This window comes from Microcaecilia unicolor, chromosome 3, assembly GCF_901765095.1.
Source record: "Microcaecilia unicolor chromosome 3, aMicUni1.1, whole genome shotgun sequence".
NCBI lineage: Eukaryota > Metazoa > Chordata > Amphibia > Gymnophiona > Siphonopidae > Microcaecilia > Microcaecilia unicolor.
Window position 1 is genome coordinate 182,712,655 of NC_044033.1, and position 13,743 is coordinate 182,726,397.

At 42.0% G+C, this 13,743-nt stretch overlaps 1 protein-coding gene across 4 annotated transcripts in view; it reads left to right on the forward strand.

Moving 5' to 3' along the window:
- Positions 1–13,743, forward strand: part of TIMELESS (timeless circadian regulator) — a 163,180-nt gene that overhangs the window by 88,238 nt on the left and 61,199 nt on the right. For all 4 annotated transcript variants that reach the window (XM_030196703.1, XM_030196706.1, XM_030196705.1 and 1 more), the window contains exons 18-21: positions 9,635–9,836; positions 10,384–10,529; positions 11,001–11,083; positions 11,372–11,495. In XM_030196703.1, coding sequence (XP_030052563.1) covers positions 9,635–9,836; positions 10,384–10,529; positions 11,001–11,083; positions 11,372–11,495 — 555 coding nt within the window. The remainder of the gene's footprint in view (positions 1–9,634; positions 9,837–10,383; positions 10,530–11,000; positions 11,084–11,371; positions 11,496–13,743) is intronic.

The following is a 13,743-nucleotide window of genomic DNA, read 5'->3' on the forward strand; positions in this document are numbered from 1 at the left end:
TGGTGTTCCAAAATTGCTTAATTTTTGGGCAGGTGCAGAAAATATGAAACAAGGTGTCCAAAATGGAGGAGTGGCCTAGTGGTTAGGGTGGTGGACTTTGGTCCTGAGGAACTGAGTTCAATTCCCAGCACAGGCAGCTCCTTGTGACTCTGGGCAAGTCACTTAACCCTCCGTTGCCCCATGTAAGCCGCATTGAGCCTGCCATGAGTGGGAAAGCGCGGGGTACAAATGTAACAAAAAAAAAATGGAACATTTTTCACACAAATGGGACTGTACATAACCTGACTTGTGTAGTTGTACCTGGGTGAAATACACTCTGTACAAATTACGAAACAGCATTCTCTAAGGGTTGCATAAGTAAGCCTCAGAGTTCCTTTTACATTAGTGAGCAGCTCTCAGTTCGCCAAATCTTGACCCAGATCCCCATTTTATTTGGTATTTAATGCAAATTTAGGGGGAAGTAAAAATGATAAAAGGGGAACTTTTTGGATTCACCCCCATTAGTGATGAGGAAACATTATATACATGGTAGGGAGAAAGGAACATTTTGAAAAATGGGCCCAGCAAGTAATTCATCAGTTTTACCAATTAGTTAAGAATGATCATTTTGCGAGACAATGAATAAGTATGGGTTAATAGTGGGACACTTTCTACCAGTACTACAGGCTCAATATTCTTATGCGGGTCAAGCACCAGTGTATTATACCAGTGATTACACGCACTTATGTGAAAATTAATAATCCAGAATATAATATCTCCAAAAATCTTGGGGCAACAACCTACCTTAAAAAACAAATTTATCAACACAGTCAACCACAACAGGATCACCTCTGGGGGATCCTTTCCCAAATTTTTTAAGAAGCTGTAGAATTTCAGATGAAGACAACCTGAAAAACATTCCATAAACAATCAGCCAACACCGAGTTCATATCCCTGTTTTCAGCATAGTCTCTGAAAACCAACATATAGTTACTTTCTGCTGAAAACTATGTTTATCTGCTCCTCTTTCTGACCCCTTCTGGACTCTTCCACGTGGGGGATTGAACATCTTAAGTTCATCCAAAAGATTCTGTACAGTTTCCCTCCAATCCCAGGGGGGTCTGTTCTGGGGAGGCATCAGCTGTCGCAGTTCGAAACTAATTCCCATGACCACTGCTTTCTGTCTTTCTGGATCTAGGGCCATTTATGTTCCCACATATATATATATTTCTAATCTACTCTTTCTGGTTCAGTCTGTGTAGTTTATTTGTGTATAGCAGATAATAAGGAAAGAGTACATATAATACAGTATGTAGGAATAAAGACAAAGATAGTTTTCAGGAATAAGATCTTGTTTATTCTTACCAAGATAAAGTCTTCAGTTTAATACATACATCTAGGTTCAAATGCACAGAGCTCTGCCGTCGGTCAAGTGCTGAAGAAGCTTCTAACTTTTCTGTCTGAATGTTAGCTCTTTTATAGGCACAGATCTCAATAGAAGCTTATGTCAGTACCTATTTTTTTATCGTATTGGCCAATATCTCTGTACCAATTTTTTTCCTCTTTTCCGGCAGATGTTCATTTGTACTTTTTGTACCAACTTCTTTCCTGTTCTAGTTATTTTGTAAGATTTCTTTTCCGGCCAGGTGTCCATCTGTACCCAACTGTCTTTTCCGGTAAACATCTCTTTCTTTTGCTATTTCAAAACCTCGCATCATTTCCGTCACCCTGAACATCTTGTCTTTATCTTTTATAGAAACATCCAGTTTCATAATCTATTTTTATATAATCTTATGACCTGTGTGCCATGTTATAGAGATACAAGCTAGATTTTAAAAACCATTTTTATCTATTATTCTATCATCATATATGCTATATTCAATTTGTAATTAGTTTCAGGTTCTATTAAGACTTCATCATATAGTCCTGCGTTTGCAGGTTCTCAACTGTTATGCCATTAGTGGGTTATCAGGCCTAGTCAAGGCTTCTCTGCTGACCAAAGTCCTGTAACCTGGCTTACCACCATTCCAGTGGATATTCAAGCTCCAATCCATATTAACATTCCCCTCTTCACCCTATCCCATAGGGTGACACCAGGGTTAACGTACCATGGTACCATCCATTCCAGAAGGTATCCTTGTAAAACTGTTGTCCTGCAGAGTCTATTCTAAAACCTGATATGGTCAAATTACTGAGAGTCAGATCATAACATAGGCACTACTTCAGTCATTTCTTTTATACCAATACTTTTGCTCAACCCATTAGTATGCAGGTTCTATTCTTACTCTTATATAGGTGTGTATATATATTCATAACAATCAATCATTCCTTTGGTTATATACTGATTATAGGTTATATATAGAGTTTTGCATTGATTATATAGTTATATTTGATTATATACTTATATTTCTTTGTTTTTATTGCATTATTTCATAAAGCTTAACGTTCTATATTGTATCCCTGTGTGCTATATTTGGTTATACAGTTGCAGACATTTCTACCATGTCTCTAGCATTTGCATAGCGATTGGTCCTTCTCAGAGGGAGATAGTCCAATGTGTTATCTCCTGTGGTGTTGGGAAGGAGATTTTCGTACAGGACATATTGTCCTGCTGTTGTCTTTTTCATTATTGCAGTTTCAATTAAGCGTTCTACCAAGCCTCTAGCACAAGGGATTATGCAACATCCTACTAATACAAAAATTGCTACCACTATGATTATGGTCGTGGCTGCTGAAATGATAAATGTTTTCCATTTACCAAAAGCTCTATCCATCCAACCTGTCCAGGATGTATCAACGCCAGAGTTTTCTGCCAATTCTTGTGACAGTGAGGTTAAACCTTCCAAAGCTCTGGTGATTGATCCATCTGGAGCAGTGTTGTTGGGGATAAAGGTGCAACACTGTGTACCTATTTTCCGGCACACTCCGCCCTCCGATGCCAAAATCTGGTCAAGAACTAATCTATTTTCCAACGTCATCCTGCTGGTGGCGTCTAATTGTGTTGCAATTCCTTGAACTGCATCTCTAGTGTAGTTCACAAATCTCTGCTGATTGTAATATATATAGTTGATCCAGTCTAAATTCTTATTTATAGTAGCCCACCAAAAGAAAGCTGATTCAAATCCTGCAGCTATTTGGTTTCTGGCTTTGAACTCATCAGGAACCCCTCTTGGAACTCCAATTGCATCTATATAGACCCGATCATCAAAAGATCCAGGCATTGCATTTCTCTTCACTCGTGAGAAAGAGCTGCTATGAGGAGGGAGCAAAGATGCTATTACAATTGGAATTACCAATTTGACCAAGGCACATCTGCCTGTCCAACTTCTATGAAGTGTATGGTGGATAGTACGGGTTCCACAATACCACCATATGTCTGCTCTAGCTTGTGAAAAGTCTGTGAGATTTAGATTTCGTAGAGTCCCTTTTTCTAGGGTTGTGTTACAATTGGTCAAATTTCCTAGAAACCGTGTATTTTTCACCCCATATCGTTCCAGACATGTATGATATCTGGTAGCAGGATCGGGAATCCTAAATGCGGGTGGGACCCTCATCCGAGGGGGTAAGTAGGGGTGGTGCTCGTCAAGATGCTGACAAGACTGATTGATGTCTTCTTTTACCTGCAATAACTCTAACATACACCAAAACCCATCTGGATCATGGCGGAGATCTAAAGGGAAAGGAACTACTGTTGGTTCTGCTCTTGCATGGGAACAAAAATAACAATTAGAGACATTCAAACTCTTTGTAGTATAATGCGCCCATTCGAGCCATAGGTTTGTCTCCCCAAATCCTGTTTCTAGTGCCACTAAATCTTTGGAATTATTAATCGGCACAATCTGGTAAGGAATCTTTAACTCTGGGATCTTCGTCGGCATCAAAGGATTCTTTTCTGGTTGGGCTGGAGGTGGAACAATCTTGAATTTTCCAATGGGATCTCTACCTGTGGCATCAATTCCTAAGGAATAAGTTCTGTATGTAACAGCCGTTACTCCTCTGAAAGTGATAGCCACTTAATTACATTTTGTCATTGGACAGAGGCCATTCACTCGCAATTTCATGATGGAAATGCTCTTTTTTAGATCTGGAATCTCAGTACCTGAGTAGGGAACCCATGAACCTGTATACCACCATACTTGTGCCCAACTTCCGCAATTGGAGAAGGGACACAGGTATACCTCAAAAGCTGACAAATATTGCTGTACAGGATGTTCCCCACACATTGTGTAAGCACACACATCAAGGGTTATTGTGGTTGTGACCTTAGTAGTGGGTAATGTTATTTCGTAAGTGGTCGTAAACTGGCTTACCACCATTCCAGTGGATATTCAAGCTCCAATCCATATTAACAACTAGCTGCTGTCATAATCACCTTTTCCTCAAATCATCAGCTATCAAAGCCCCTTGTGAGTCTGCTAAAAAAGTATAGTTGACGACTCAGTGGCTAGCTCCAACCAAAGATGTTCCAAGTATCTACATTCATTCTTTATAATTGTTTAGCCCTAGTAGATCTTTGTTTTCAATTCAAATGGATCATGAAGGCACTCTGTTTTTATAACCATGCGAAGGAATTGGGGTTGACAGAACTGAATGCCCTGTTGCAGCAATAGAGTAGATCGAAGTGAAAGAAATAATTGAGAAGGTCTGTTCTCAGATTTGGTTCTATCCAGATAAATGGTTAGAGCCCTTAGACAGTCCAGAGTATGAAACCTCTTATGATCTGCAGTATCATGTGGAGGAGGATAAAAAGTTGGAAGCACTATTACTTGATTTAAATGCAAAGGTGAGACTATCTTAGGTAAGAACTTCGGATGAGTGCGAAGCACGGCCTTATGGAGTAGTTGAGTATATGGTGGATAGTGGACGAGAGTCTGTATCTCACCAATACGGCGTGCTGAAGTCAGTTCCTAAAAACAACGTTTTCCAAGTAAGGTATTTGAGTTCTGCACTGTGAAGAGGTTTGAAAGGAGAAATCATAAGCGCGTTCAGTACTAAATTAAGGTCCCATAGAGGAGTTGGTGGACGAATGGGAGGGTAACGGTGCATGAGTCCTTTGAGGAATCATTTTGAAACAGGATGTTGCATGAGAGTCAAATTGTCCACCGGGTCATGGTACACTGAAAGAGATGCTAAATGCAGTCTTATTGAGGAGTATGATAATCCTGATTTCGAAAGATGGAGAGATAATCTAAGACACGAGATAGAGAAGCAGTATCAGGGTGGAGGCGATAACGTGAACACCAGTCGGAGAAACGCCTCCATTTTGGTGTGTAAGATTTCAAAGTGGAGTCTTTTCTAGAGGCGAGGAGAACTCTTAAGAACACCTTGTGAAAATATCATGTCCTATTGGGACTGATCATCCAAGCTGTGAGGCGGAGAGATTCGATGTCTGGATGAAGAAGACTGCCTTGCTGTTGTGTTATTAGGTCCAGCGGAAGTGGAAGCGGGGGCTGCAAAGTTAGGTTTAGGAGAAATATGAACCATGCCTGTCTCGGCCAGTAAGGAGCTATCAATAAAAGAGGCGCTCTTTCCAATTTTACCTTCTGGAGCGTTTTGGAAATGAGTGGAATTGGAGGAAAAGCATAGAGAAGGTCTCCTGTCCATGAAATTTGGAAAGCGTCTTCTGCTATTCTGTTCGGACTAGAAAACTTTGAGCAAAATCTGTGACACTTGGCGTTGAGATGGGATGCAAACAAGTCGATGAGAGGCTGACCCCCACTTGTTGAAGAGAGCATGTGTAACAGTGGTCTTGAGTGACCACTCGTGTGGCTGTAATTTCCTGCTGAGTAAATCCGCTAAGGCATTTTGCACCCCGGGTAGGTAGGATGCTGAGATCATGGACTGGAGACCTAAGACTAAATGCCAGATCTGCATAGCTTCCCTGCACAGCTGTCGGGACCCGGTACCCCCTTGCTTGTTGATATAGTACATTGCCACCTGATTGTCTGTTTGACTGTGAATTTGTTGATGAGAGAGGTGAATATGAAACGCGTGAAGAGCCAATTTGATGACTTGCAGTTCTAAAAGATTGATACTGTATGATGTCTCTTCGTGAGTCCAAAAACCTTGTGTCTTGAAAGAGTTCATGTGTGCTCCCCACCCTTGTTTGGATGCATCGATGGTTAGGTAAGTTGAAGGTAGAGGAGGCCGAAATGGCATACCTTGAAGGAGATGTGGGGTTGTGAGTCCACCATTGGAGGGAATTTTTCAGACTGTGAGAAAGTCCTATCTTTGTTGACATAGGATGGAGAGCTTGCATCCATCGGTCCCTCAGGTGCCACTGCAAGGGCCTCATATGTAGTCTTGCCAAAGGTACTACTGGTATTGTAGTCGCCATATGACCCAGAAGGACTAATAATGTTCGTGCCGTGGTGAATGAGACATGATTCAGATGAGAGATAAGGATGTGAATTTGCATGGCTCTGCTGAGAGAGGCAAGTACGCTAGCATCTGAGGTGTATGAAGAATTCTCCTATGATTTTGAACCGTTGAACTGGAAGGAATTTAGATTTCTCCGAATTGATAAGGAACCCAAGAATCTTGAGGAGAGAGGTGACCTTCTGCAGTGTTTGGAGTGCATCTTGAGGAGTTGGTGATGAGATGAGCCAATCGTCTAGATAAGGGAAAATCATTATCCTTAGCTGACGAAGATGGGCTATGATCGTGATCACACGTGTCCAGAACAGTTATCAAGAGAAGAACACTTAGAGTGGTTCTAAGAATGTAGAGGAGAAGATTCATAGTCCGAAAAAACTTCTGCTGCCCTGGACTCTGAAGTAGACACTGATCATGAACGTTTTCTATGAGATGAAGAAGGAGCAGAACGTGAGAAGGTAACTGCTGAATCTGAATGAACCTGAGAAGTCAAGTGCTGCTGGCTAGACTGTTCTGATTTTTTAATAAAAAATCACAAAGGAGATGGAGAATATCTTCATTAGACTGTGACACTCGAAAGGAAGAGGAGGTATTGTCAGTAGGCATTGTGTCTAAAAATGCTGAGTTATGCTTAGGAGACACCACTTGATTGTTTAAATCCTGTCTGTATTCTGGAGAGAGAGATGGTATCTGTTTGGAGTGGTTTGAGTATGAGAAGAAGAGCCATAAAACTGCTGAGCGGAAGCATTGTGCTGGTGAGGAGCTAGATTGGTTCCAATGAGAAGGGGAGAAGCTAACCCAATGATGAGTGGGAGGAGTCAGCTCGACGATGAGAATGGGAAGAGCTCTGTTGGTACCGACGAGCAGAAGAGCTCCTTCGGTGCAGAGAATGATGGTGCCGAGCAGGAGAAGAGCTCCTTTGGTGCAGAGTGTGATGGTGCTGACGAGAGTATGATGATGAGGCACTGAGGAATCAGACTGGTGCCAATGAGAATAAGGAGATTCAGTGCCGTGCTGTAAATCATTGAGCATTCTAGCTCTTTTTTCAGGAGATTATCAGCCCCAATGATTCAAAGGGCGTGCCCTGAAGTTGAGTCTCGGTACTGACAACTGAAGTAATAAGTTGTGGTGGCAGAGACTGAGGAGAGATCAGCATTTATTGAACAGGCTGCTGATTTACCAGCCAGAGGTTCGTCGGAGTGCTTCCTTTTGCCTGTAGCTTTCTTACACAACTGATTTGAAGAGGAGGTAAGTCGTCGACGGCTCTCATTTTCAGATCCCTAATTTTCCGTGTTCGAGGGAGCATGCTAGCACACTTCTCACAGTTAGAATCTAAGTGTGCTTTTCCCAAACAACGAACACATTGATCGTGAGGATCTGCGTTAGAAATTTTAGTATTACAGTCTATGCAGCATTTGAAACCTTGCTTTTTTGCAGATATGACAGGGAAGATAACAGCTGCTAAGTCAAATTCCTTGAATAAGGAGGAAATTGTCAAGATGAAGTAAATAAACTAAAAAATAAACAAAATTTAAAATAAATGCGAGAAAAAAACTGCACTGAGGAGAGTATATAGTCAGCGGGTCTGACCGTCAACGCGGAAAGAAATAAACTGAAAGGGGCGGTTCTTATCTGAGGATATATACTGTGAACTAGAGCAGGAATCTGCACGTGCACATATTGTGATAGCTTTTAAGCTTAATGCTTGGTATTAGTCCGGGTCAGTGACACCACGGGAGAGTCACTTCATTTGTGTGGCTGCAAGATACTCTGTCCAGGGAGATCTATGAAAGCAACCATAGCATGGTGGTTTAAGGAAACTGTAGTGTGGGCTTATCTTCTCAAGCCGTTTGTTTCCCGTCATGGATTTAAGGCCCAGTCTACCAGAGGCATAGGAACTTCATGGGCAGAGGCCCATGCTATCTATCCATCAGAGATCTGTAGGGTGGCAACATTACTACATATATTTTTTAATCACTACAGGTTGGATGTTCTCACAAGGGATTTTATGGATTTTGGTATGGGGGTACTCAGGCTGAAGCCGGTCAGATCCCGCCTGAGTTAGTGGGATGCTTTGTTATTCAATTCGGTTGGTCTGGTATGCAATATGCAATGAGAGAATTTTCTTGCCTGTTAAGGTTATGTCATTTCCTTCCACCCTTTTTCTCTTTCTTTCTTTCTTTATATGTCTATATATGTGTTGTTTGTAATAATGGGCCCCCTCCCCCTATTTCAGTTCAGAAAAACTCTGTAAATTTTGTCTTGAAAGCCAAACAGATTCCTCCAATAAAATCCCCCCCCCCCTTTTCTGGAATTTGCAGTAACCAGCATTGCTCATCTCAACCCTCTACTCCCCCCCCCCCCCCCCCCCCGATGACCAGATCTCTCTTTTTACCTTTTCTCACAGTTCTGGTGTTGTGCCAGTGTAGGGTCTTGAGCATGCACTGCTACTGAAGGTTTTGAGCCTGCACAGATGCTCAAGACCCTGTACTAACGAACTGCCATAACCGTGTGGAAGAATACCATTTACTGTGGGGAAGGGGCAGGGTGGAGATGAGAGAGGAGAAAAATGGTGGTGGTCATGGGAAGGGAGGTGTGAAGGAGAGAAATGGTGCCTCTATGATTAGTCCTCCCTAGACTTCAGAAAACCATTTATTCTAATAGCCCAGGTATTTATTAGAAACAGTATGGGGGGGGGGGGGGGGGGGTGTATATAGATATAAACAAATTGGTTGTGCTCCAAGGAGTATGTTAAAGAGACAGTTTTTACTCTCCCTTCCCACCCAAGGGTAAAGTTGGGGAGGAAAAATTGGCTATCTATTTTTTTGCTACAGAGTTGCCAAGTTTACAGTTCTCCGTAAAGGGCAAATTGCCACAGCCAGTTCTTCTCTGTCTCCATCACCTGGTAGAGGTGCATAGCCTCTTCATTCTGAACTGTTCTGGCAAGACTCAAGAAAAGAAACCTAGCAGGCAAGAAATTTTTCCGGTTTTGACTACCCTAAAAACCAAACCTAGTTTTCACTATGGAAGGAGTGAGAGCTTGGGGAGCTTCTTCCTGAAGGCATGTAGCTATAGTCTAGTTCAGACTGCTGCTCACAGTATCCCTAAAGGACGATTGACTTAGGACACTCCTAATTCTGTTGTGCTGTGATGGAGATTATTACAAGGTTGGGCATTGACAAGGTGTGCAGAAAAGAGATGGGTTTTTTTGTGTGCTTACTGAAGCTAAACAGGTTGATTATTTATTTTTTTTGTTGTTGTTGTGTCCGTTTCCTGACAGGTTTGCCAGCCCTAATGTGATGAAACCCTACTTGTTACTGCTGAGAAGTTACCAGCAAAACAGTACCTACACCAACCACTGTGTGGTGAAACTGCTGCACCGCGTTGCCTATGACCTCAAGATGGAGGCACTTCTCTTCCAGCTTTCTGTCTTCTGCCTCTTTAACCGCGTGCTATCTGATCCTGCTGCTGGTGCCTACAAGGTGAGGCAGAAGGGAAAAGGATGCATGAGAGTAGACTATGGCACCGTGGCTGATTTTCAATGCCTCGGAGAAGGGGATGCGTTGTTTTAGTGTAAGAGTGGGAAAGTAGCCTAATGGTTAGCCTGAGAACCAGTTGAACTGGGTTCAATTCCCACTGCATATCATTGTGACTCTGAGCAAGTCACTTAACCCTTAATTGCCCCAGGTACAAAATAAGTACCTGTATATAATGTTATGTTATACTTCTATTCCACAAAACACCTCGAAGAGCTCTATGCAGATTACATTAACAAGAAACTGGACAATATGCTACCAGGAATCATAATACACAAAGCTAGTTTACAGTTCTTTATTCTGATCTGCCATTGTTAGAAAAGTCTAATCAGATGACAAAAACCTATTAAATAACCATGTAAATTGCTTTGATTGTAACCACAGAAAAGTGGTGGTAACTGAAGGGGAGGAGAGACGCTTTTAGCTGTATGTTTTGTTTTGTTTTTTTTATAGTCTTTCATTCTCTCTCCTTACCCCTCCCCTATTCTGTTAGGAGCTGGTTACCTTTGCTAAGTACATTCTGAACCGGTTCTTTGTGCTGGGAGCCACCAACAAGAAGGCCTTTGTGGAGCTACTCTTCTGGAAGAATGCCACAGTGATACGTGAAATGGTTGAAGGGTACCGTCAGTCGGATGACAGGTGAGGCCAGGTAGACTCTGCCACAAGGAAATGGGGAATATATTTCATGCTGCAAGAACCAATTGTGTGTTATATCTATAACCCCCAATGGTGCAGATGAAGGGACAGAAGATCACTGACAAGCTGGATGATTCTTGCGTATGTTGGAGAAGAATGCAGTATTCTAGCACTAGTTCTAGATACGGTATAGGTGGATCAGTTAATGTGACACTTACATGGTGTTCTGACAGCACAATCAGCAGCCCAGCCCCCCCCCCCCCCCCCACCTTGATGAATGGGCAGATGCAGTGATCCTTACCCACATTCCCATTTTGAATTGCAAATAAAGGGTGGCTTTAATGGTTATTACTTGTTTAAACAACTGAATTTATTTTTTTAAACCCTGTGTTTTTTATTGTAATGTTTTTGACCTTTTGTTTTGTGTGCTATTCAGTTTATCTTTTTTTTTTCTTTTTACTTCATTTTACACAGTGATAATCGCAAGCACTTGAAGTGGAGCCCGGCAGAGCAGCAGCAGCTGAAGGAGCTTTACCTGGAGCACAGGGAAGTGGAAGGTGAGGTGGGGGAGGTTGCCATAGAAAACTGCCAAAAACTAGGATAGATTTCCCTTGTAAATGTTTATAAGTTTGAGGCATGTGTGGAGCCTGGATTCTTGTAGCATAATGGTGCTTCAGTGTGGAAGTGCAATAACTTATATCTAGGGCATTAGCCCTTTAGAGGCTGCAGGCTCCTCCTCCCCTCCCTCTCTACTTTGCGGAAATATATGAATTATCACAGCAAGAAAAGCTGCAAATAGTAAAGTGTGCTGGGGAGACTTCACCCCTTTCTTTTTCCTCATCAAGGTGACGATGTAATTGAGGCCATCTTGGCTCACCTGAGGCCTTCGAGCTGGACCAGGCGACAGGTCATTAACCAGCTGGTGGCAATGGAATTGGCAGACAGTGTGAAGGACTTCAAACGGGAAAAGTAAGCATTGGCAGAAGGGTGGGCAGAGGGTCTAGTGCTGCAAGACTGTCCTGGGAGAAGTCACTGGTATACCTCCACACAAAACCTTGCCCAGCTGCCTGAAAACATTTATGGCTAAAGGAAACCAGCTCTTTGGCTGAACAAAAGATTTCTAAACTGAGTGTGGTTTTGTTTAAGTATTTTAATAAATATGAGCATAGAGTAATTTTACTTTCTTGTCTTAGATGGAGAGGATAGAGAAAAGTGAAATGTGCTAGCAGTACTCCGAGAGGGAGTGAAGGACTGGCATACCAGGGCTATAGATACCTTTCTATGAGACAGAGTGATGCATTGCTTGGTCTGTTAAGGGCATTAATGACTGACGTGTGGGGAGGAGCTAAGAATAATTTTGAACTTAAAGGGCATAATCCTTTATCTTATATACACCTTGGGGTTTGTTTTTTTTTGGGGGGGGGGGGTGGTGAGGGCAATTGATGTCTCAACTGGTGCATCTGTTGGAAACATGTTTCTTATCATTGTTGATTACAATTACTTCTTTTTTTTGTATTCACATTTGTATTATCATTTCAGTTGCAATAAACAGATTTAACTAAATAACTAAAAGGTATAGCTGTACAAGAAACAATCATTTTTTTCAGTGGAAAGGAAGTTAATAGAACTAAGGGCATGATGCAAAACTCCAAGGGTTTGTTAATGCTTATTTGGGTTTTCGCAGATTCATGACCAAGTCAAATTTCACTGATTTTCAGAGTCTAAAAGCACAAACAAGAAAGGAAGGAAGGCCATTTCAAATAGTACACAGAAACATTAAAACTAAGAGAGACCTACAAAACATAGAGTCATAGTATTATAAAATGAAACCTGATTCTGGGCCTGACCGCTGCTTCCATAAAAAATAAAAAAATTGCACAAACTCAAAAGCCATAGTAAAATAAGATGTGGATTGAGAGCAATGTTGAGTATTTTTTTTCACGGAAAGGTTGGATGCCTGGAATGTCCTCCTGAAGGATGTGGTGAAGACAAACAATGAAATAATAAATAAATAAATAAATAATAATAATGAATAAACACAAGGATATATAGTGGCAAGAGGCTGGAAATGGAGCAATGCGGTAACTTGCTTGGAACATGAATTACAACCCTGAAATTCACTGGTTAGATGAGACATGGCAGAAGATTAAGAGCATGCTGTGTTCTATACAGAAATTTGTGTGCATATATCAAAAGTGGACAGATTGCTATTGGGAAGATTGAGTGGACCATTTTGATCTTTATCTGTAGTAGTTTGATGTTTTATTATGAATAGCAGGGATGTCAAACTGTAGTTTTGGAAGGTCACAGACCAGTCAGGAGTACAGGTTATCTCTAATGAATATTCATGTCCCTATAATGAGATTCCTCTATTTCTCTCTAGTTACACTATTTGAATAATATTAAAATTAAGTAACTACTTATTTATGACTTTAATTTCTTTATTTATATCAAACTGCAAATAAAATCCACTTCAACTTTAATTCTTATGATTCTCATGCATTCCATTCATTCACTACTCTCACACATCTAATCCTCACTCTTATCTCATTCAACCTCTCTTTTCTGTATCATTCACTTTACCCTTGGAGACAGTATGATACAAAAATTCCGACTTTCCTATCTGTTACAAAGGATTTCATTACAACTTATATCTTACTAGTAAAAAAGGCCTGTTTCTGTCAGAAATGAAACGGACACTAACAAGATTTTCCTCGGAGTGTATGTTGAGAGAGAGTGTGTGTGTGAGAGATGGAGAGTGTGATAGACAGAGAGTGTGTCAGAGACAGTGTATGTGATAGACAGAGTGTGTGTGCGCCCCCTCCCCCTACCTTTCTGGTCTTAGGACCCCCTCACCCCTTCCCTCCAGCCCACCCCTGTCCAGCGACCGTCCTCTCCCCCTGCCCCCCCTGCAGCCACCCGTGTCCAGCAGCGACCCTCCTCTCACCCTGCCCCCCCCACAGCCACCCATGTCCAGCGACCCTGCTTTCCCCCTGCCCCCCCTCCAGCCACCCATGTCCAGCGACCCTGCTCTCTCACCTGCCCCTCCTTCATCCATCCAGGTTGTGTAATGAAATCTTCGGGGCAGGCAGGAAAGATCCACGGTCCTGCCTGCTTGCTGCTGGCACTGATGCTCCCCCGCTGCCGGATCGCTGTTCAAAATGGCCACCGAGACTTCCAATGGTGGACCTGCGAGACTTCTGCTGAAGTCTTCGAG